Genomic DNA, 25,584 nt, shown 5'->3' on the forward strand with positions numbered 1-25,584 from the left:
TTTCATTGCCTAATCAACCTCCTGTCTTAAGCAGATCCTGCTACAAGTCCTAGCTAGCTACTCCCAGCCCATTGAGGAATCCAATTGTTTCTGGGCCCACATTTTTGTTCCAAGCATAGGGTCAACATTTAACAAAAATTTAACCATGGGAGATCACAGATTTGGCTACCACCTGGGCTGAGGTGAAAGAGAATATTCACCTCATATGCCAGCTCTGACTTTGATTAGTAGCAGGACTCAGAATACTGTGTTGAGAAGGATTCTGAGGCTGTGCATGAACTCAGCAGGAAAGGGACATGGGTAATTAGTGATGCCTGCCATGGCCATGGAACAGGACCGTAGTGACGCAAATGTCAGACATTTGTTTTTCCTGATGTCCATCATGAGTGAGGACAACATGTGCCAGGGGCATTGCCAAAGTCACAGGTCAACATCGATGAGGGTCATTCTGTGTGAACGCAGGGCAGAGACACCAGGGTGCTGTCCTGGAGGAGGAGGCAACCACACAGTCAGGCAGACCTAGTCACCAGGCAACACCAGGAAGCTCAGGATAGCAATACAAGCAGACAGACAGAGACACAGGCCCACACACAGACTGGTACACAGACACACACCTGGCACAGAAACCACTTCTGTTTCTCTCTCTTCACCTGCGTTTGAAGCAGGGAAGGGCCACACAACAGTGGGCCGGAAGCTCAGAAGGAGGTCATCAAGGCCAGCAGCGGAACTGATTAGACAGGGCTGCAGGACTGTGAGTGTATATGTGCATGCATGTCATATGTGTGAGGAAAGAGCCCATGGTGGTGGGGGGGGGCATGAAGCGAGGGACACCAATAAAGATTCCAGCAACGTTTGTGGAGGTTGAGACTGGCTGGAGCAGTGCTTGTGAGCAAGAGACTGGAGGTGCGGTAGAGAAGACAGGGATTCACAGAGGAGGCCTTAGCATGCAGCCCTCAGACAGCCCTGGGCTCAGACCCTGGCTGCACCATGCACATGACGGGGCTGACCTGGGTGGAGTACTCAGGCTTTCTGATGCAGGGTTCCTTGTCTGAGAAACGTGACTGTGAAGAGCACCTCCCTCCTAGGACTGTAGAAGGGACTGGCACAGGAAAGTGGTCCTGGGGTCACTGCTATGTGAACCATCAAGGAACGGGCAGGGGTGAAAGAGAAAGCCTTGTTCCAGCAGGAGAAGGCTGAGGAGAGGAGATATCTGCCTTCTTTTACAGTTCTGTTTCGGCCAGAAGATGCCACGGGACAGGGGCGCAGGCTCTAAGTGACGGCAATGACTTGAATTTCACTAAGTCAAGGGAAGACCTCATGACGCTCCAGAGGAGCAACCGGCTCTGGGGAAGGGACCACTGCCTGCCTCCATCCAGGAAGAGTGGCCCTGGGGAGAAGATGGAAGCCAGCCCAGGAGCCCTGTCTCTAGACTGTGGAGACAGGATGAAGGGGTTCTGCTGCCTCCGCTCACTCTCTCTCCCCAGCTTCCAGTGGCTCCTGGCAGGCCCTGCCCTGTGACCTCTTACCTCCTTTGGCTTCTTGGTCCACCCTGTCTTCCTCTAACTTTAATATGCAGTCACTGAGGGATGGCGGGAAATGCTAGAAGGCCATAGAGCTCTCATCTCATCTGGGAGTCAAGGCCATTACGAGCTCTGGCTCTTGTGGCCCTCATAAGACAGGAGACGCCTGGGCCCAGGGCTGCTGACCCACCTGAATGCCTGGAGCTTATCCTCCCTAGACTACATATGGAGCAGGGGCCCCACAGGCTGGCAGAGTGCACAGAACTCAATTAGAAGCACAGTTTGAGGGCAGACAGCCCTGCACACCTGGAGCAAGCCACTTGTACTCCTGAGCCTCAGTATCCTTATCTGAACAGAATACATGCTGGCAAGGCTGCCATGAAGAGGCCCCCAGGTCAGGCGTGGGAGGCTCTCAGCTCAGTACCTGGCACAAGTCAGGCCTCAGGAAATCTAGCTGCTCTTACTGCACCCACTGGATCTTTGCTGTTTCATTTGCTGGCTGTTACCCGGCAGAAAGAGACATTGCACCTATGTGCACATCTCAGTCCCCTTTTCCTCTGCTTCTCCTGGATCCTGTGGTCAGGGTGGTGCACAAGTGGGGTCTGATGGACCAGAACCTCCTGCTTACCTCATTCAGGCTGGAAATGAGACCCGATGAAGAACTGGAGAGCCCAAAGCGCTTCTCAATGGTGGTAAGGCTGCTCTTGAAGTAGGCGCTGTACAGGAGTTGGCAGAGCTGCAGGAGGCCTTGGCAGAGCACAAACACCTGGGGGAAGAGTGATGAGCACGTGAGGTCTCTGGACGACAAGCCTTGGTGCCCTCCCAGCTATCTGTTAGGGGCCCCAGCAAGCTGACCTCTGTTTCCTCGCCTGTTATCTAGGAGCACTTCCCAGGGTCTCCAGGATGAAATGTCGTCATTGCAACATTGTGTTGCACCCTGCAGGAAGCACTCCAAAAGTGCTAGCCATTCCTGTTATTACTGCATTCTCATCACTGTTGTGATATGTGGCCCAGTGAAACCACAGGGTGTTGAAGATATGACAGGGTTGGGGACTCATCCCCAAGGGAAGGGCCTAACTGCTCAGCTGAGCATCTTGGATTATTCCCCAGCAGTATCACAATGCTCCCCAGGCTGCACGTCTGCCCTCCTCCTGTGCCCTGTGAGGGCTGAAGGCCACTCCCCATCCAATTCAGACCGCTCTTGGGAGATGAACAAGCCTGAGTCACGTGGATCCATCTCTCTTGACTTGTCTTCCATTCCCCACACCTGTCCTCCAAGGCCCACCTCTAATGCCTCCAGTAAGGCACCATAACGCAATCCCCAAAGCACCTGGTTTGAATGAATATCCACGTCCACATCCTCATCTCTTATCAGGACTATCTTGGCCTCTCATCAGGAATGTCTGTGACTGATTGTGCTTGCTGCCTGCTTAATAGATGATCAAGGCGCCAGGAAAGGGACTGAGGCCATTTATCTCCATGTCTCACCTAGCCTCATACCTGGTCCCGGGGTACTGAGTAAACGTGAGTTCCATGGTGGATGGGGACAGATAACACATCAGGGAGGGTAGGAGAAGGGTTTCATGATGTCCCCATTTGGCTGCAGGCTGAGCTCTGGGCTCCCCCAGGTTCTCAGCTGTTGTGCTAGTCACCTGATGCTTGGCGTGGACCAGGTCTGGACCTGCCTCTCACTCAACAGAGCAAGCTTAGCCAGAAAGGGTCATGTCTCTGTCTAGAGACAGAGTTTGGGGGGCATTAGTCTTTAGGGAATGGTCAGAGGAGGAGGATCTGGAGAGGCATCAGAGCTCAAATTGCCTCTTTCCTAGGTCTGACCTGGACCAGGGAACAATCTGGGCTTGGGTGTGCTTTTCCCCCTTCTGTGCCCTGGGTTTTCCCAACTGTGAGGTAACTGGGCTAAGTCAATGGTTCATAACTCAGCTTTGATTCAAAATTACATGGATGAGGAGGTGGGAGTGCCTTTGAAATATAGAGGCTAGGCCCAAGCTCAGACCTACTGAATCAAAATCACCAGGAGTGAAGCCACAAATGCGTTATTTGGGAAACTTCTACCAGCAGAGTCTGGGGGGCAACACGGTTTCCAGGCAGTGGCTAGAGGACTCTTTCTGGCTCTGACCATCTGTGTAAAGGGTAAGATGTGAAAGATTAGAAAAATAAAAGCAAGGCCGGGCGTGGTGGCTCACGCCTGTAATCCCAGCAATTTGGGAGGCTGAAGCAGGCAGATTATGAGGTCAGGAGTTCAAGACCAGCCTGACCAACATGGTGAAACCCCGTCGCTACTAAAAATACAAAAATTAACCAGGTGTGGTGGCACATGTTTGTAATACCAGCTACTCAGGAAGCTGAGGCAGGAGAATCGCTTGAACCCTGGAGGTGGATGTTGCAGTGAGCTGAGATTGTGCCACTGCACTCCATCCTGGGCGACAGAGCAAGACTCTGTCTCCAAAAAAAAAAAAAAGAAAAACAATCATAGAAATTCCCTAATCCATAGGAATTGCCACTATAAGGTTGAAGGAAAGACAAGAGCCACATTATAGGTTATAAGCTATAGGAAAGCAGCACAGGACAGTGACAGTGATGGGGATGGGATTTGTCAACATCCTGTCATTTTCCATGGAAACAGGGCACCAAAGCTCACTCGAACCCAGATTGTTCCCTGGTCCAGGCCAGACCTAGGGAAGAGACAATTTGACTTCAGATGCCTTGCCAGATCCTCCTCCTCTAACCACTTCCTAAAGAGTAATGCCCCCAAAGTCTGCCTCTAGACCCCTTCTCTGGACACAATCCATTCTGCACCTGCTTATAGGCAATCCCATTTGCCATAGGATGATGGCCTCCAATCTCAGGTCTTCATCCAGAACTTTCCCCAGAGTTTTGCAAGCAGGTCCACCCCACTGTCTGCTGGATGTATGGATGTATCCACCTGGACACTTGTATCCACCTGGACACAAACCAATCACTTCCCAAATAGGACTCATCATCTTCCCCCATAAACTGCTCCCCTTTTTCCTTCATTCCCCATCACCTTCACTCAGTTTCCCAAGCCAGAAACGAATACTCCTTCTTGCTGTCCCTCCTCCTCACCCTCTGGCGTTTGCCCCCTCCCTGAGCCCTGTGGTCTCTTCTTGGTGTCTCCCACATTGGAGCCCTGCCTCTTCTCCAGGTGTAAGCCTTGACTCAAGCCCTCACCATCCCTCCTCAGATCAACGCAACAGCCTCTCACAGGTCCCCTGCCTACCCCTCTCAAATCTTCCACCACACCACCCCAGAAGGAGCTTTCTCCAGCACAAACATGAGCAGGTCACGCCTGAATTAGCCTCTCTCACTGGCGCCCCACTTTCTGTAAGGTAAAAACCAACACTCTAGGAGTGATAGCCAAGATGCTACAGTCCTGGACCCAGCCTGCCTCCGTATTTTCTGCTGAGACTGATTGTATTTTGCAAAGATGGCCACACCAATCTCTGCCATCCACATACACCTCTTACAGTGACACTCCCTCGAGGGGTGGAGTCTGTGTTCTCTCCCTCTGAATATGGGCCAATCTTAGCTCCTTGCTTCTAATGAAGAAAAGTGATGCTATGTAACTTCCGAGTCTGGTCCTAAAAGTGGACAAAGAATCTGGCTGGCTCTTCTCCCCTGGGACCCTGAGTACCCTGACATTACACTGTAGGGAGGCCCAGTCTTCCTTGCTCGTGGTGAGGCCACATGTTAATGTTTCACTGATAACTCCGGTTCAGATTTTGGTCTTCAGCCAGCGTCAACCACCAGACATGTTACTGAGCCAGCCTTCAGATGATTCCAGCCCCAGCCCTCGATGCCAAGCAAAGCAGAAATGAGCTATCCCCAAAGAGCCCTATACAGATTGCAGATTTGTCAGATTTGTCAGCAACCTAAATGTGGCCATTGTTTTAAGGACTAAGTTTTGGATTGTTCTGGTATGCAACATTAGACAGCTATAGCACCTGCTGCCACCTTGCCCTTCAAACACATCAAGGTCACACTCTCGGAGTTCCCCAGAGGCACTGTGTCAATGCCTTTGCTCACAATCTTCCCCTTCTTTGACTGAATAACTTCCCCTGCCCTTCAGGAGCAGCGTGGGGCCCAGCATGGAGCTCAGTTGTGTGTCTAGTTCAAGGTGGCTTCTAAAAATCCCAGCACCCTGTGCTAACTCCTGTACAGAAGCATCTGAAGCCTTGGCACACGGCTGGTGGCAAGAGTAGCATCTAGCAGAGGAATGAGGGCTGTCAAAACAACTGTGGGAGAGACGAGGGTTGACTGGGGTAGTGGGCTGTGGAGAGGCACCAAATTAGAGGCTCTTGCAAAGGCTGAGTTGACACGGCTGTCACTGATTCAGCGTGAAAGAAGAGAAGGGGCTGTTTCCAGCCTCAGGGCCAGGAAGAGGGCAAAGCCATGCATGCATGGAAACAGGGGCGGGGGGATGGGGGCAGTGTCCAGAAGGAGGAGAGTATAAGCAGATCAAGGGATCAAGGACCATGAGTTCAGTTTTGGAGCACTTGAGTTTCTGATCATGAGGCTTAGAAAAGACCAGTCTCCCTCCATCCAAATTAGTAATGAATTAACAGGAGTGACTAATCACCACCAACTTCCCCAGCTGTCTCATGAGAGGAAGATGAGGATGGTGGGAGAGGAAATTTGTCTCAGATCTTTTCCTGAAAGACATGCCTCTAAGTACAGAAACTCCCCCACTTTCTCCCCCCAGCTACTGGGTGAAAGACTCCAGCCAGAGCTGGCTCCTTTCCATATCCTCCACCCCCTCACAGAGCCAATCTGGCCACCAGCTGTTGGCCCCTGCAAGCCCTGTCAGGTCTGGGTGCCTCATGGGGTCCCTGGCAGAGGAGTTTGTATATATCTGGGCCCCTCAGTTCCAGTGGATATGGAGAGGGATCAGACTGATGGCTGCAAGGTAGAAAAGGGCAGGGAGAAAAGGCAGGGAAAAGGGAAGTAAGTCGATAGATGATTCTGTCAGGATCACTCAGGGTCACAGCCATCTGGCCCCGTATACTGAGCTTATGTGATGGGACCATGACCTTGGCTGCTCAAATTTATCATGTACCTCCTATATGGCCAGCATGAGACACAGCGAGGAACACTCGACACCATGCAGATAAAACAAAAGCTTATCCCTCGAGGAGGACACGGGTTCAAGAGTATATGGAGATGCATTGGTGGGAGTAGGAAAAGGTTTGCTAGTTGGGTTGCAACCTACCCTTCCCCATTATTTAGGCAATAAAGTTTTACAGTTTTTGATTATTTGAGTTTTGGAGTCAAACAGGTCTAGGTTCGGGTCTTGACTTTGTAAGCCACAGTGTGACCTTTGGCTACCAACTGGGTCTCCTTGAGCAGCAGGTTTTCCTATTAGCAAACGGAAACTATGATAACACCTGAGTTTCGAGGCTTGCACCACAGAATGTTGCAGGCCCCTGCCACCTGCCCGGCACACACCCTGCCTGGTGAGTGCTCCACATCCTGGAGGGATATTCAGTAACTTGAGGCTTCCTCCACTCCCTGTTCTTGCCCTCCAAGTAATTTAACTTCCCGGTTGCTTTCAGTTCTCCTATAGTCTGAGAACCCTAGAATAGAATTTCTCACAATATGTTACACAGAACATCACTTGCTTAAGATGCTCTAGGCCAAAACAACTCCCTGGAGAAAAAAAAAACTGGAAAACATAACATGCTACAGTCCTCCCTCATGAATATGTGCAATCACATTAGCATATTAAAGGTTGTGAGTTCCATAGTAAAGACCTAGTTAATGTTGTTTAAGCCAACTTTCCATGCTTCTTTAACTATGTAATTCCCCATCCACACACACATCACCACTACTTTATAATAGATGCTAGCACTCTCCAGAATATACTTTATGGAAAGATAACATGTGCCTTTTAGAAAACACCTTTGGTAGAATTTGAGTCTTGCAATTTCTTCACAAAAGGAAAAGAAAATAAAGATGGATTACATGGGCTGCATCATATTCTTTAAAATGGTATATACCATCATTTTCTATCTCCTCACTCCACTTTTTTTCTTTACTCGGCAGGTATTGCTTCCCCAAATTACATCACACATTTGATTTCTCATTTATTGACATTTTCTCCCACCATAATAGAGACTTCATAGTGGAAATACAATGTGTGTTTTTTAGAACAAATCCATAGTGCATGAAATGATGCCCAGTTCGTAACTGGAGCTCAACCGTTGTCAAATGAACGATATGTCTGTAAAGTACTCTAACTGATGAGCCCAAGCTCCAGAACATACATCCACCACAGTAGCCATTCTGGGAGGCTGCAGATTTGTTCCCATGGTCTGTCATCAATCATTTATACATTGCTCCTTTGGTGCTGCTTTTGATCAGTCTACAAGCCACACAACTTACAAGGCACAAAACAGCATTTGTCAGTTCAGCTGCCCTACTTATTCACTTGGCTAAACCCAAACTAAAATAAGATTTGCAGTCATGTATGAAGGGACTTTCTACTGTGGTGGAAACACTCTACATTTTAATTTTGTGGTGGTATTTATACAGGTTTATACATTTGTCAAAACTCAACAAACATTTAAAGTATGTGCATTTTATTATATGTAAACTAGATACCTCTATAAAGTTGGCTAAAGAAGAAATTCATTTGAAAAAAGATTTGCAACCATGAGGTATTCAAAATAATGTTCTGGGGCTTTGAAGGGAATTCGACAAACATTTTTTTGTTTTTTGTTTTTTAATCAGGAGCATTGGCAATGTCATTGGAATACCTTTGTTTATTCAAGAGGCCTACTTTGACAGGTTCAAAACCCAGGTAAATATCTAGGTTTGTGTGTGTGTGCTAATCTAAACATCCAGGTTGACAAGGGCTGTGTGTGTGTGTGTTAAGGTAAACACATCACTTGAGACACATCTTATAGAAGGAAGCTGGCAGAGAAACCCCGCGGAGGACGAGCAACATTCTTGCAGGGCAGGGAGGGCAGGAGGCACTCAGGCTTCTAATTGTCACGGCCATACTCACGACAGCCTCATTCATTCTCCAATCCTAACAAAAATAAAGAAGAAGGAAGCACAGAAACTGGAGTGGACATGAAGATCTTTAATAAAGAGAGAACTTTTTACCAGCTGTGTCAAAGAGCTAAGAAAGGCTAAAAGCTACTGAGATGCAAGGTAAAGTTGGGGTGTGGGGACTTGGCCCAAGCCACGCTTCAGTGACGTAAGTGAGATGACCATGGCGGATAAGCCACAGGACAAGGAGGGAGGCCCCCATAGCTCAGGAGGAAGGAGAAAGCATCAAAGGACAGTCTAGACATGGCTTTTTTTGATCTACATGTTCATGCCTCTCTTTTCCAAACTAAACATCGGAACTATGATCTAACCATTTTTAGGTCACAGTGGCATCTAACCGTGGTTATAGCAACACCTGCGGAAGGTCTGAAGTGTGATCCCCATAGGGTTATTACCTATTTAATGACTGACTGTGTGTCCACCCACTCCGATGTTTTCCACACAAACCCCAGGGAAGGAAAACTAGAAAATTCAACTGATGTCTTATGTCCATGTAAACCAAAAATAAAATTCAAAGCCCCCCTCCCACCCCGACCCATCCCCATTGTGAATGGACTTCCTCCTCAGCCAGAGTATTCTTAAAATTTAACCTGAAAGACTGGTTCAGGTCTCAACAGGATGTGGGGGGCAGACAGGCCTCATTATACCTCTCTGGCATTAACATCAACACAGACCGTAAGTCTGATAAGAAACATGTAGAATCGATTCTCTCTGAAGCCGGCTGGCTACCTGGAGGCTTCATCTGGCTGATAAAACTCTAGTTTCCACAACCTCTTATCGCAACCCAGACATTTCCTTTCTATTGTTCCCAGGTCTTTAGATAAACTCAACCAATGTCAATTAGAAAATTTTAAATCTACCTATAAACTGGAAAGCTCCCCCTCCCCCCGCCAACCACCACCTCGAGTTGTGCCGCCTTTCTGGACCAAAACAATGTATTTCTTAAATGTATTGGATTGAAGTCTCATGTCTCCCTAAAATGTATAAAACCAAGCTGCACCTCAACCACCTTGGGAACATGTTCTCAGGACCTCCTGAGGGCTGTGTCACGGGCTGTGGTCACTCATATTTGGCTCAATAAATCTCTTCAAATATCTTACAGAGTTTGACACTTTCCATCGATATCCACTAGGATGCAACTTCTCTGAGGTGATTCAATGTACTAAAAGCGTCCAGGAGTCGGAGGAAAACCTTTCAGGGCAGGCGATGGGGCTGGACTGAGACACACAGCCGGTGACCTCCCAGTTTGAAACAACTGCTTCTGTCCCTAAATGGCAGCTATCTGCTTTCCCAAACAGGACTCTGACAGGGCAATCTAAATGGAACAATTCTTCCAAGGAAGGAAGAAAGGAGGGAGGAAAAGGGAGAAGAAAAGAACAGCACAGAAAAACCTTATTCTCACCCTCACCAGGTATAAACCAAAAAGAAAACTCTAAGTATTCCCCCTCACCACCCCAACCATCTGAATGGACTTCCTCCTGGTCAGGACACTCTTAACCTGAGAGACTGTTTCAGGCCACGACGGGAAGTGAGAGTATAATGAGGTGATGTGACATGCCTCATTATATCTCTCTCTCCAGCATTGACATTGACACAGTCTTTAAGCCTGGTAAGAAACATTTTACAACCTATTCCCTCTGAAGCCTACTACTTGAAGGCTTCCTCTGCAGATAAGAACTTGGGTCTCCATAATCCTTTATTCTTAACTTTACCCAGACTTTCCTTTCTATTGATCTCAGGTCCTTAGGTAAACTCAACCAATTGTCAATCAGAAAATTTTTGAATCTAACTATAGGCTGGAAGACCCCACTGCAAGTTGTGCCGCCTTTCTGGACCAAACCAATGTATTTCTTGAATGTATTTGATCGAAGTCTCATGCCTCCCTAAAATGTATAAAACCAAGCTGCGCCCTGATCACCTTGGGCACACGTTCTCAGGACTTACTGAGGGCTGTGTCACAGGCCATGGTCACTCACAATTGTAAAGTATTTGAAGAGATGTATTTGGAGCCAGAGTTTGACTCTTTCCATTGACAACAGGATGCAGGGAGGGAGAGTTCGGGGTGCTGAGGGCCATGCTACAGTTCTCTGAAAGAGGGAGGGGACATCCAGGTGCTGCTGGCTTTAGTCCCTCCCAACCTCTGAAAGTGAATTTGGCCTCAGGGGACATTCTGCTCCTCTGCTGTCTAGGCCGAGCTGACAGCATACCAGACAGGTGGGAATACCTGAGACAGGAGAACAGAGTCTGGAGACAAGGAACTTAAGGCTAGTTTGTGCTAACTTCCTCAAAAAAAACACCAAGGTCTGGGAGCAGGGAGTCTAATGCCAATTAACACAAACTTCCTACAGCTAAAGCAAAAGGGAAAACCCCATCTCCCTACTCTGAGTAACAAAGGATCAAAGGCTACTCTCCTTGCAACACTCCCACTTCCACCACAACTCAGATGGAAAAGGAGAGTGCCTTGGATTGGCCGACAGGCCCAGCAGGGACCTTCCCTTTATCTGCATAAGGTGCCAATTCACCTCAGCCTTCATCCAGACAAAGGAAAGAACCTCAAATGGGTACTTAAAGCCCAGAAAACTTTATACCTGGGCCTTTGAGCCACTTGCTAGGGCCTACTCCCACCCTGTGGAGTTCTTTCTTGCTTTAATAAATTCCTGCTTTCACTGCTTCATGCCTGCGTTTCATTCCTTCGGTACTTTGTTTCTGCATTTTGGTCAATTCTTTTTTCAAAATGCCAAGGACCTGGACAACTCATAGTCAAGACCCTCCAGTGGTAACCCCCCTCTGAGATTGACACCTCTCTTGGGAAGAAGCATAACTGCACAACCACACTGACAGCCCCCCTGGATTTGAGCAACGGTGGACAGGCATCCAGTCCTCCCATTCCATAGTTAACTGGAACCCACCTATGGAATTAAAATCAATTTACATTTCTTTCCACACTTTATTTTTTTTAAATCAGTGTAACACGTGCATATGTTTAAAATATCAAGTAGTGTGGAAGAGCTTAGAATGACAAAGCCCAGCTCTGCACCCAGGCCAGCCCACCACCACTACTGCAGGTTGGGAACAACCATCTCTGCTTTTAGTTTTTAGTTTCTCTGTTGATGACATCCACACATCTCAAAATAATACACTTGTTCTGCAGTTTCTTGACTTACCATTTTATGGTGCCTGTTACTATAGAAGAGGATTTAGCACACTTATACTTGCAATGCTCCCTTCTCCCTACTCCTCCCAACTTTTTTTTTTTTTTTTTTTTTTTTTTTTTTTTTTTTGAGACGGAGTCTAACTCTGTCGCCCAGGCTGGAGTGCAGTGGCCAGATCTCAGCTCACTGCAAGCTCCACCTCCCGGGTTTACGCCATTCTCCTGCCTCAGCCTCCCGAGTAGCTGGGACTACAGGCACCTGCCACCTCGCCCGGCTAGTTTTTTGTACTTTTAGTAGAGACGGGGTTTCACCGTATTAGCCAGGATGGTCTCGATCTCCTGACCTCATGATCCGCCCGTCTCGGCCTCCCAAAGTGCTGGGATTACAGGCTTGAGCCACCGTGCCCGGCCTCCTCCCAACTTTTAATAGTTCTATCAGTATCTTTATTATCAGATCACTTTGTGGGAGGCAAACTGGGAGCCAGAGGAGCAGGGCTTCCCTCCTGGGCACAAACCTTTACAGTGTCTGATAGTTCCGTTAATTCTAGGAGAGAAGGTTGCTTGTGTTTTCTGTGGGGTAAAGCACTGTTCTATCTTAATCCCTTAATCCCACTTCTCCTTCTGCCACATTCGCCAATTCTAAATCTGTTGCCTCTCTGGGCTGTGCCAAGCCTGCGGGTTCCCTACTACTGCAGGTCCTGTGCACGCAGTTGACCACCTGTCTTCCTCCATTCTATTTCATCCATCAACACTTCCCAACCACTGTCCACCCTGCTGAAATTATTGAAATCTTTCATCAATTCATAGTCTCTCTCCTTCTTCAGTTTTTTGTCATTGATTTTTCTCCTTTTTCTTCATTAGTTTCATTATAATAAAGGTGTCAGGGAGGAGGGGAGACAAATGTGTTCAGTCGGCCATCTTGAATCATAAACCAATCTATTTCCTGGTGCTAAACCTAGCAGACAAATCATTTTGTCTCCAGTTTTTCAATGGGAAAGAGAAAGGCTTCAAGAAATATGTGCTTGGCCGGGCGCGATGGCTCAAGCCTGTAATCCCAGCACTTTGGGAGGCCGAGGCGGGCGGATCACGAGGTCAGGAGATCGAGACCATCCTGGCTAACACGGTGAAACCCCGTCTCTACTAAAAAGTACAAAAAACTAGCCGGGCGAGGTGGCGGGCGCCTGTAGTCCCAGCTACTCGGGAGGCTGAGGCAGGAGAATGGCGTGAACCCGGGAGGTGGAGCTTGCAGTGAGCTGAGATCTGGCCACTGCACTCCAGCTTGGGCGACAGAGTGAGACTCCGTCTCAAAAAAAAAAAAAAAAGAAATATGTGCTTGTCAGAGACTAGGCTGTCAAACCAAAAAATATACCAAATCCTTCCTCTCCTCCCACTACACTCATGAGTCTTGATACCACCTTTATTTTACTAAGTCTTCCAAAATGGCTGGTATGTCTCCAACAGATGGCAGGTGGTCTGAGGGTGGTGCTGGCTCTGGGTGTATGCCCATCTCCACTTCTCCATTGCACTGTCTCCATTCACACAACTCATTCTTGGTCCTGGCTGGCAGTTCTCCTTACCTGGGAGGTGAGGCTTGGGGCTCAAGAGGCCCTAATGCAATAAAGATAAAGAAGTGAACTCAGAAGGGTGACTCCTGGCTGCTTCCCAGTGTCATCAGACATGCAGGCATCTGGCCAAGCATAGTGGCTCACGCCTGTAATCCCAGCACTTTGAGAGGCTGCAGCGGGCAGATCATCTGAGGTCAGGAATTCGAGAACAGCCTCGTCAACATGGTAAAATCCCATCTCCACTAAAAATACAAAAATTAGCCAGGTGTGGTGGCAAGGGCCTGTAATACCAGCTACTCAGGAAGCTGAGGCAGGATAATCGCTTGAACCTGGGAGGCAGAGGCTGCAGTGAGCCAAGATCGCACCACTGCACTCCAGCCTAGGTGATAGAGCAAGACTCCACCTCAAAAACAAACAAACAAACAAACAAACAAACAAACAAAAAACTGCAGGCATCTGAAGGTGGGAAGGGCTTCTAGGTTGGCTTCTCTAAAGTGCATCTGAAAGACCCTCAAAGCTGAAGCAGGGAGTAGGATCCTTCTCCCTGCCCCCAGCCCCTAAAATGAAGGAAGCAAAGCACGAGTCCAATGCATTCTAGAATAAAAGTCCTCCATCAGCGGTCGGCCTGCTCACCCCTCCTGTCCCTTCTGCAGGGTGTGGCTGTGAATCCAAACCATGGCCCAATGCCCCAAAGGAGAATGACTCTTTCAAGAAGTGATTCAGGAAATCCAATATTTTCCCACACAGGAAGAATGCCTGCACAAGATAAAGTTCAGAGATTTCAAATAGTCAGCCTGGGGTCAAAGTTGGTGATATTCCTCATAGCAATGACAAAAGGTATCTTTAGTATTATTCATTTTATTATGAATTAGAAAAAGCCTTTGATAAGACATGGTCCTGTGGGTCATTGGAGATATAAAAATCAGAACAATCTAGGAAGAAACACATAGATTTCCATCACAGTTTCCTTGTTCCTTAAGAGGGGAGTAGCCAGGCTGTGGAGCTGGGCCTGAGACCCTGCCTGGGAGGGGAGGCTGCTGGGGGGCTGGAGGAGCCAGGCCTCCAACAGATCCCTCACTGCCCAGTGTAACTCTTTCCCCTTCTTCTCTCCTGAGTCCCCTTACCAGCCTTTACTGCCCACAAAGTTGACTTTACTGTTTGGCAGAGTTCCCCAATATGACTGAGCAAAGGCACCCTCTGAGGCCTAATGAGAACAGCCTCTGGGAGGACTGGTACATCTGTCCTCAGTGGAGGCCACAGGAAACCACAACAGGCACAGAGAAGCAAACTGCAAGGTGGATTCTCTTTCCACCTTTAACACTGCCTGGGGGACTCTGGTTAAGGGAACTCTCTGAGCAAAGTCCTGACTGAATTGGACCTGACCAGGAGCTCTTGACCACTTTTTTAGGTTAGTACACTCAACTTCAACAACAATCTCAGTGGAAGGTCATCATATAAGATACAATTTAAATGGACACTGGAAATGCCAATCTGCATAATTTTGTAGTGTTTTGTTGTTATTTTGTATTTTTGCACCTTGTGTTATTATGAGCTTAAAAACGCCTTTGATAAGAGAGGCTCCTGGGGGCCCTTGAAAAGACAAAGGTCAAGACAATCTGAAAAAGAAACAGATTTCTACTGCAGCGGCCTTGTTTGAAGGAAGATAGAGCACAAGAAAGGGAGGTAGACAAACTTTCTAGCTCCTAATAACACCAGTCATCCTAAAAAGCTTTGTATTGTAGTTGTGATAGGGACAGGAGGCAGAAAAATTCCACGCAGGCAGAAGAGGGCAGGTCCCTGGCGAGGGCCCCACCCTCAAGCCTGGAACTGTGGCCCAAAGTGAGAGCTTACATTCCTGTTTTCCGACTTGAATGTTACCTTTTCCACAACCACCCATGGCCCGCCCTGCACCCCCATCCTGAGCCCATAAAAACCCCAGGCTCTGCCAGCAGAGGGAAGAGAAACAGCTGGACATCAGAGACTATGGTTGGACATTGGAGAGAAGCCTCTTGACTTCAGAGGGACAGTTTGACAATGTACCTTCGGAGAGGTGTCCGTCCAGGGACAGCTGGACTCCAGGGAAGATTACCTTCCTGCTCCCTTTTCAGTTTCCCTTACAGCTAAGCCACTTTCATTGGTTGTTAAATCCCCTGCATTTACCATTTTCAATTCGTTCGTGCAACCTTATTCCTCTTGGACGCCAGACAAGAATTTGGGTGTAATGAGTGTGGGTGCAAAAGGCTGTCACACTGACCCTCCACTAAGCTGTTAATACTTAAGCCATTCGTGGATGGGCTAAAAGGGCACTGTAATATTCCTTCTGGGGCTTCAGGGGTCATGGGCACCCCACCTCCAGGTACTGCCACGGGGCCCACAAGGAGTTTTGCTCCTGCTGGAGCCCAGAAGCGCTAGCCCCAGCTGTTGCACCTGCTGACCTGTGCTCCCCCTCCACAAGGAGTGGAACACAGTGGACTTGAGTGAGTGGAGTTCATCCTTGCCAGTGCCGAAGCGACCAGCTAGGTCCAGCGCCCGTGCACTCCAGTTCCCACCCGCGAAGGGGTAAGGGAAATATCCTGCTTCAGTTGTTTTGTGTTGTGTTTCTTTCCTAATGGTGCCCTGTTCAAAGCTCAGTAGTAGGAATGGAGCATGTGGATAGCTGGAGTGGTGAGGTCTGTGAAAGAAGGTGAAAGGGAAGCTCACAAGTGAAAGATTGCCCCACGGCAGGGGGCCAGGGGTCTGGGCTTTAGATACCATAGATTGAAAAAAAATTCTGGAAGATGAGGAAACATAAGCATGTGAAACAAGATGAATTTTCCAGGTCAGTTGGAAGCCTGGTTTCCCAGAAAAAGAAACACTTCAAAACATAATTATCACGGATATTTATGTAAATATGTGTCCAATTTCTTCTTTAGACATTTTCCAATTGATTTTTTTTTAAGCCAGAAACATTTTCATCAAGTGCCATCTTGTCTTTCTGGAAAGTTGGCAGTAATTTGTTAGGTTGAAAAGAACCTGCTTTGCATCCATTTATGGCAGGAATAGGACATTCAGACCTATTAGACATTATTCAAACATCAATATGGAAACTTCACTATTTTATATTCTTCCTACTCTGTTCTAATAATAGGATGGGATGTCAATATTTTTTCTTGCATCCTGGAAGAGTTTGAAGATTAAACCCTTCTCTTCCTGCCTTCAAGGGAAGAGAAGCTAGTTTTTCAGAGTGAGAAAGTGGGGTTTGGGGACGTGGTATCAGAAGAGCTAGGATGTTAGAAGATGACCCCAAGGAATCTGGTCAGGAAAGGAGTGACCCCACAGTCCAAGCAGGTTGGGTGATGGCTGCAGGGAAGCATGGGGGGCATTTATTTTCTTCACATCAACTCATTGATTTACTTATTTCTGTCTCCCTACTTGTCACTCTTGGTCACTCTGTATTTTCTGTGTCTGACTGACTATCTAGGATATAATAAATGTTTAATAAATATTTGCTGAATAAAGTTAATCCTCATATCAGCCCTAAGAGGTACATGTGATCCCTTTTGTTTACAGATGAGGACACTGAGGCTCAGGGCAGAGTTAGCAAATAGTAGCAGGCTACTGATGCCAAATCCATCACCTTGCTCCACCATGCTGCCTGGGGTGAGTGGGAAGGTGCAACTGAATTGTTTTTACCAAGACTGCCAGTTACCTAAGTGCCATGTCCAGTGGGCCCTCGAGCAATGGCTTTACCTATCTTCTGCAGGGTTCCCCTTGCCATTTGTGATGTCACTTGCTGTCCCTGTGTTCTAGCTCTCTCTCTCTCTCTGACTGTTCCTTCTTTGAAATCCTTGTGGCAGCCCTCTTCCTTCTCCCCACCTGATGTTGATGGTGTCTGGGTTCTGTCATTAGCCCTGTGCCCATCTTCCCACATGCCTCCCATGGGCGCCCTGCTCATGCACCCTTGTGGGGATCCTGGGCTTCGCACTGAAGTCTGCTGGGCCTCACATCAAACTTCATTCTACACATTTCAACTCTGATTTCCCCTCAGTTCCTCAAATCCATGCCCCCAACCACTGTCTCCTCCCCATTCCAGTTCTTGCCCTGCTTCTACCAACTCCAAACCAAGTCCCAAGTCCACTCTGTACGCTCCACCTGCTTGGCCACCTCCAGTCCAGGTCCCAGTAAGCTCTCACCTGGCCCACTATCATGACTTCCTACCTGTTTCCTACACCCACTCTTTTCTTCTGATCTATTCTTTAACCAACAGCCAAAGTAATCTTTCAAGAACTTTACTGACATATAACACTCATCTTTTAAAAATGCAGACATCATAAGAGTACAGCTTGAAACATTTCACAAGCTAGGTACAACTGAGGGACTGGTATCCAGATCAAGAAAGAGATCATCAGCTTCCCAGAAACCCCTAGAGCCCCTCTCAGTCACCACACACCTCCACCTCCAGGGGAGCCAGTCTTTTGATTCTAATAGCAAAGATGAGTTTGCCTGTTTTGTACTTTATATAAATAGAATCCTATAGTATGTCAGCATGATCTTCAAAAATAGAGATCAGAGCCTGTCACATCCCTGTAAAAACCTTCCAATGGATTCCCCCCACCTCAGATTAAAATTCAGGCAAAGCACCCCCAGCCCTCCCAATGTCGCTGAGCTCCCCACCACCATGGCCACCTCTCCAGTACCAAGCTACCTACATCATTGCTTGAAAATAAGCAGTAGAAATCTGTAGCTGAGTGGAAAATGCATGGCCCTCCTCAGGTGATGTTTTGTCTCAGAGCCTTTGTGGGTGGGGGCCATCCCTTCTGCCTGGGGTGAGCTTCTACTTATCCGTCTTCCTGCTGGTAAAGAAAGTCCCTCCTGTTACCCCGGTCTCTGTTGTTCCTTCAGGGCACTGAGCCCAGATTGCAATTACAACCACCATAAGTGTTTTGGGCCCCACAGCAATCCTGTCACCCAGGACACACCTGTTGTGCCAGCAAAGCAGAGGAGGGAAATGACCAGAGAAGCAGGGAGTAATCCTCTCCACAAACAATGACAAATGATTTCAGAGGAAAAGAATAAATGTCAGTGAATGACCCCATTGGTTACCTAGGCACTCATAAGCCATAAGTGAGTAAATATAAAATTAACAAATTGGGTTGTAAATTCATTGTAGAAACAGGTATTTTTCTTCTATTGTATCCATTTATCTCCCCCCAAATTTCTGCGGGAATAGTAAGCTATTCAGCAAGCCCTTGTTGATATATTTTAGAGCCAGCTCCATACCAGAGCTCCCAATACAACCATCTCCATTTGGAGAATTAGAGCCAGTTTTGACTCTTGGCCTTTTCAAGGTTTTTCTGTAGCAGACAAGAGACTGGAGACTCACCCCTCTGTGCAGTGAGGAGGAGAGGGTGTCCTTGGGGCTGGTGGTGAACAGCCCGAGGAGGTTTCATCAAGAACAAGTTAGTGCCCTGGCAGGACAGGGAAGGAGCCCTCATCTGGGGGAACCTCTGCCCGGGGGTGGCCTGGGCCCACCCATCGTCTTTGGCAGCAGCTGCTCCAAGAAGACCTCCCGACAAACCACAACACACCCGGCCTGTTCAAAGCCACAGTGGGGGTCTGAGAACAAAGCTTCAAGAGTCTGTAATCAGACCCAAAATAACAGATGCTTAGAAGCAGGGCAGGCAGGCTGCCCACCCCCATGAGAGCAGAAGGTAGGACAGACGTGCATGGATGCCTGTCGGCTCTCCCCAGTGCTCCGCTCTGACAGTGGAGTTGCTCCTGAAGCTATGGCATTCCAGAGTCACACATGCTACAGACAGGCTAGCTTAGCCTCCGGCTGAACCTCATGACACTGGGACACTGGCAGAGACGGCAGCTCCCCTGCAACAACCTGCTGCTGGCAGACATACCTTCTGGCATGGGAACATTCCCACACCCCAACCTGGTCACTCTGGCATTCCCCTGCCTGCCGAGAGATCTAGGATTCATGACCACAGGCTATCTTCCAAGACCCCATCATTCCAAAAGTGATGAAAACTGGGTCCCGTATACAGCAAGTCTTTGGCAGCCAGGATAAAGTGGTCAAATAAACAAAAGAAAAGCCCAGTGTGCAACACAGTCAGTTCCCTCCACACAGGAAAATCGCACACTTCTGTGGTCACTCCTCCCAGTTTTTCTGGTGGCAGGTAGAAGGATGGCAGCAGGAGAAGGCTTTGTCCAACATTCAGATCTCTCTGTCCTAAGGGATACTTCCAGAGAAAGTCCTCCCTAAGCGCTAAGCTCTGAGCACAATTCCAGATTCCACTTGACCTCCTGTGGATCATAAGAGGGTCACATAACCCACCGTCTTGGCTTACCAATGATCAAGAACAAAGTACCAAAGATACAGACCTGAAGGGCCCCATCTCCTGGAGATGTCCATGTCCGTCCTCACCACGCCCTGAGATCCTCCACTTCCCTCCCCAGAGTGCCTCTCACCTCCAGCCCCGAAAGCAGCCCCCAGCACTCTTCGCTATGATCCCCACGACTGGTCTCACACCTCTCTCCACCCTACTCCCTCTGCCTCTGCAACTCAAAGCAAAATGCTGAGGACATTCTCTGCCCCTAGTCTCCCTGCTGGGTATCACAGGCCAAATCATGCCTCCCATAAAGATATGTGGCAAGTTTAACCCCGGTACTCATGCAAGTGACATTATTTGAAATAATAGGGTTTTCACAGATGTAATCAAGTTCACATGAGACCATGCTGAAATCAAGTGGGCTCTAATCCATTGCCTGGCATTCTTACAAAAAGAGGAAATTTGGATACAAAGACACAGGGAAGAATACCATTTGACAATCAAGGCAGAAGTTGGAGTGGGGTGTCTGCAAGCCAAGGAACACCACGAGTTTCCAGCAACCACTAGAAGCGAGGAGAGAGTCCTGGAATAGGTTCCCCATCAGAAGGAACTGACTCTACCAACACCTTGACTTTGCACCTCTAGTCTCTAGAACTGTGAGAGAATACATCTCTGCAGTTTTAAGCCACCAAGTTTGTGGTATTTTTTAAACAGCAGCTCTAAGAAATGAATATCCAGGCCAGAAGTTTGGCCTGAAGGCAAGGGTAAGGGCATGAGCTCTGTTGAGAGACCTGAATTTGATTCTTGACTTTGCCCAGTATTACAGACAGTAAAATGACAGGCAAGTTACACTACTTATATTAAGCCTCAGTATCCTCACCTGTGAGGTGGTGATAACAGTAGGGACTATGAACGGCTGTCTAGGAGTGTTTGGAGATATTGTAAAGCCCTAGCTCACAGCCTTGCTCACAGTGCCGAGGAGGTGCTGGCTGTCTCATGCCAGGGATCGCTCATCAGAAAACCTGCCTTCAGCAAGAGCTGCCCCCTGCTCTATACGGGCCGGCTCCAGGAGGTGCACAGCTGCAGCAGGAGACACGCCATGGGATCCCCTTGGTTCCGTGGCAGAATCCTGTCCCTTCCAGCGCAGACTTCCCGTTTCACCTAGGCCCACCACACATTTCTTCCTCCAGCTCTGGGGAGAGTCTGCTTATCCTTTTCTGGCTCTCAGGTGACTTAGGAAGCAGTCACTTTATTTTTATATTCTCCAAGTCCCTCCAAACTTGCCCGCTATTTCCTTAATTCATCTATTACTCAGTTAGTGTCTGCTGAGGACAGACACGGGGACAGCCAGGCCTCCTGTGCCTGCCGCCCATGTCCTTCCTTCCCCTGCTCCCACCTCTTGACCTGTCTTGCCTTTGGGCTCCACTCCCCTGCCTGGGCATCCTCTTTTCTCATTCCCAGGCTCTTCTGTCCACACTCGCCTTTTGTCCACACGTTGAGGGTTCTGGCTGTTCATGTCCCATGAACATCTTCCTCAAATGCACAGACTTCTCCTCTATGTGAGCCACATAGCTACAGGAAGCCCACACAAACTGAAGGGGGCCTTCTTTTTCCCTGTAAGTCAAACCTTTTCCTCTCCTTCCTCTCGAAGCTGTCGTACAGAATGGTGCCCTGCCTTCTCTGCTGATGGCAAATCCTTGCAACCACCGGAGTGGGTCTACAGACATTTCTCCACCGACCAGTGAATGCCTCTTCACCGATTCTTCCAGATCTTATAAAGGACAAGGCTCCAGATTGATTTGCTTTTCCAGACTCACTCTAAACCTGTGCCTCCCAGCACAAATCCCTGGAAGAGGCATCCTCCCCCCGCATGGCGGCTCAGGAAGGTGGTGGCAGCTGTCACACTGACGTTGTGCCATTCCTCTATATCTGGATCCTGACTTCTTGTGCATTCTATCCCTCTGCCTAGAGCACTCTCTTGCCCCCTCTCTGGCCTTCTTGCCTGCCTAGCTCTGACTCCATTGGCAGCTCTGTTGGAACATTGCCTCTCCAGGATGCCTTTCCTGATCCCTTTTCTAGGCTACTCCTTGGCTTACAGGCTCCCGCAGGGACCTGCGAGCCCCTCTCTACCATCACACCTGCGATTCCAGTCCAGGTGTGGCTTACATGGAGATATACTCCTGAAGATCACAGCTCAAAACACACACTGTTCAAGACTTATCAGGAAATGGATGCTGGGTCTCGCTGTGGTGACTGAAATAGTGCTTCCCTCTGGCAATGGTGCAGACAGTTCACAATTCCCCTGGCCTGCCAGCTTGGACAGATTTTATCAGGGGCTGTGTGTGAGTATGGGTGGGTGTATTATTGCTAATTTTGCCCAGAAGGAACATTTGAGATTATATGGTAAGCAAATATTTATTGATTATTATTCTAGACCAAGCACATTCACAGGAGACCAAGGGCCGAGCAGGGCTGCCTCCCCCAGCCCCCCAGGAGCATACTATTACTAAGATGAGGCACATGCACACAATAGTGGCAGCTACTCTCAGGGTGATATGGCAGATGCCAAGGAGCGGTACAAGTAGTGGTGCCGGAGGGGCTCAGAACATGGGAGGGTGAGGAGAGGTCCCTGGAGAAGTGAGGCTGGAGCTGGGGTTTTGAAGACAAGGAGAATTTCAGAAAGTGGGTAGGAAAAAAGGAGCCATCCCTAGTCCTAGGAGACAAGATGAGGAGGGGAAAAACGTAAGGGTGATTAGAGGTCTGGAAAAGATCCAGTTAGTCTGAGAGAGTTCCAGGGAGGTGAGAAGAGAAAACCAAGTCAAAAAGAGGGTTGGTGCCTGAGAGAAGCTACAGAGTTTTATCTCCATCTGGCTATCACCGAAGACTTCTGAGCAGAGATAATGCATGTCAAACATTTCAGAAAGAGAAATCTGTAGCATGCTAGAGGGGGAGAGGCCATGTAAGGTCTTGGGACAAGGCAAAAAAAAAAAAAAAAAAAAAAAAAAAAAACCCTCCAGTCAGGCAGTAGCAGTGGCCAGGGGACGGCAGCGGGAGAGACACTGAGGGGAGGCAATGGCCGATGACTAGGAGATGTGGGGGATGACGAGTGCATACTTGAGTCCAAGAGAAGGGAGGGTGATGTCAGGGAAGCCAGGAGCTCAAGAAGCCAGGGGGAGCTGGGCGAGTGCGGGGAGGCAGCTTGAGGCCATGGGGCTGGGAGACCAAGTAGAGATGTCCAGGGAGGCACTGGGAGTGTGGGAGCAGATGCAGATGCAGATGCAGTCAGGCCCGGGACACAGGTCTGAGTGGTCCTCTCTTCAATTCCACAGAGAGGTCACTGAGGAGAGGGGGCAGGGAGGTAGGGATGGGGGTGTCTACAGCAAAGGGAAAAGGGTCGATGGGAGGTGTTGAGAGAGAAGCTAGGCACTTTCTGACCACCTAGCACAGTAAGACCAGTTCTCTCCAGCCTTGTAAACAGATTGTGACAACTTGAGTCACACACCTGGGGAAGGGGGTGCAGGGGGCTGACTGGCAGGAGCATTAGGAATAGATCCCTGGGTTTTTAGCCTAGGGAAACTCCAACTCCAGGGAAACTTTAACTTTAACTCTGAGGAAAGGCAGCCTCACTTCTGCCAACTATTCAACCTCACATCCTAGAAGAAAAGATAAGGTCCCTTCAGGTGCATGGAATCCAAGACCAATCCCCAATTTAAATGGCAATCCAGTAGCAACATTTGGGATTTTGAAATAAACCCCCCTTGGGCTTTACACAATGTTGGAGCTCCCTGAGCCAGAGCTTTCCTTAGCCAGCTAAGGAAAATGTCTTGTCTTATTACGTCTGCTACCTTTTGCTTCTGCTCCCTGAGGCCAGAGCTTCATGCCTTGTGAAACTCTGCACATCTGCACAATTCCCTTGCTAAGACGGAGGGCTTGCCTGAAATACAGCTGCAAGGATACCTGTTCCTAAAAGAACTTCACTTGCTAAATTAGCAAGAAAGCAGGAGGACAAAGGCCTCATCACTTGGCGTATGTTCTAACACATCTGATCTCTGGCTTCGGAGAAAGCAAGGATCTGGAGCCCCATAGCGGGTGTTGGTGGGTCCATGGAGTCTTTTGTCTAGTTTTTTTTTTTTTTTTTTTTTTTTTTTTTTGAGATGGAGTCTCACTCTGTCACCCAGGCTAGAGTGCAATGGCACGATCTCAGCTCACTCCAACCTCCGCCTCCCGGGTTCAAGGGATTCTCCTGCCTCAGCCTCCCAAGTAGCTGGGATTACAGACCCATGCCACTGCGCCCAGCTAAGTTTTGTATTTTTAGTAGAGATGGGGTCTCACCATGTTGGCCAGGCTGGTCTCGAACTCCTGGCCTCAGGTGATCCACCCACCTCAGCCTCCCAAGGTGCTTGGATTACAGATGTGAGCCACCACACCCAGCCTTGTCTAGTCTTTAGATGGGAGGAGTCTGCTTTATCTCTGGAGGCTGCACCAAGACTGGACTTTTCTCAATAGAGGGCTGGCTGCTCCTTCTGCAAACTCACCTCTTTGACTTTTCCCTGTGTCTCCCAAGGCATTTTCTCCTCCCTTTCCCCTCTGCCTTCCCTCTCTCTCTACTCCTCAGATCAACAAATACAGGCAAAGAGGGAGAGAAACATCTGCAGGGTCTGGGTAAGGAAAGGTGGGAGAAAGTGAATGAAAGATGAGAGTGGGGGGCTTCAGTCAATGCCATAGAAAATACCCAAATCCCTTTTCAGAAAAGATGCCCCAGGTTCCACGCTGATGTGAGAAAGGAAAAGAAACTGTTATATGCAAAGGTCAAGGCAGGAGGTCAAGAAAGGCATGCTTGCTCCTCTCCCATCAGAAAACCATGGTTAGATGACAGCAACCAGAACCTCTTCTCTTCCACCCCACCACCATGACCCCAGGAAACAAGGCGAGTAGACCACAGTGATCGCCACCCTTGTGAAAGGCATTTGTCACTCAGGACATCAAGGTCTTCTCTGCACCATGAAATGTTCAGTTAAGGCATGGAAAATAAGGGCAAGAGTAGCCACCAAAGGGACTGCATCAGCCAATTTCTCAAATTCCTTGCTTACCTACAGTATTTAACTTGAACCTATAAACATCATTAGTGAGAACACTCCTGACCTCAGCCTCCCAGAACATTTGCCTTTTCCAAACTATCTGGGGCAAAGAGAGACAGAAATGGAACTCAGCGTAGCACAGCAAGTGCGTGTGCTATAAGCACTCCTACAGACTCTCCAAATTCCAATATGTGGTGGTCTCTCCTTGCTAAGAAGGCTCCACCCTCAGCACCCTCCTGCCTCCTGGCCCAGGGGTTCTCAGGGACTGAGGTTCACAGCCCTCAGCTTTTGCCCCAGGCCATGGCAGACAGCTCTGGGAGGCCTTCCCTGGCAAACCTAGGATGCTCCTGAAGTTCCTCCTATCAATTATAGCTCCTGCATTAGAAGCTCATGTTCCCTGGCAACCATTTGAGTTGAATATCCATTACTTCCCGCCAATCACTTTAATGAATACCTTGGCCACCAGAATATCACAGCCACCTCAGTGACTGCTGTGTAGGAATCACTGCCCTGAGATGGGTTTGTCTCAGAGCAGATGTTCTTGAACTTTAGGGTATATTAGAATTACCTAGAGGCCTTGTTGGAACCGTTTTCTGGGCCCCATCTCACAGTTTTTCCTTCAGTAGGTCTGGGATGGGGCCCAAGAATTTGTAATAAACCCCCATGTGATGCTAACACTGCTAGTCCAAGCACCATACTTTAAGAACCACCACCTTAGACTCAAGTAGGTCTTCCTGAGCTCTAACCTAAATCTTTCCTTCTTGATAACTCTTTCTCAGAAACAAGGCTAAACCTCTTGTGCAAACCTATTGTATAAAACAGGGCAGCTAAAAAAAAAAAAAAAAAAAAAAAAAAAAAAAAAAA

General features: G+C 48.4%; 1 protein-coding gene across 2 annotated transcripts in view; it reads right to left on the minus strand.

The window, feature by feature from the left end:
- Positions 1–25,584, minus strand: part of SLCO2A1 (solute carrier organic anion transporter family member 2A1) — an 87,641-nt gene that overhangs the window by 43,840 nt on the left and 18,217 nt on the right. For both annotated transcript variants that reach the window (XM_017872425.1, XM_017872424.1), the window contains exon 2: positions 2,149–2,286. In XM_017872425.1, the coding sequence (XP_017727914.1) occupies positions 2,149–2,286 (138 nt within the window). The remainder of the gene's footprint in view (positions 1–2,148; positions 2,287–25,584) is intronic.

Source organism: Rhinopithecus bieti, unplaced genomic scaffold, assembly GCF_001698545.2.
Source record: "Rhinopithecus bieti isolate Rb0 unplaced genomic scaffold, ASM169854v2 scaffold_7308, whole genome shotgun sequence".
Classification (NCBI taxonomy): domain Eukaryota; kingdom Metazoa; phylum Chordata; class Mammalia; order Primates; family Cercopithecidae; genus Rhinopithecus; species Rhinopithecus bieti.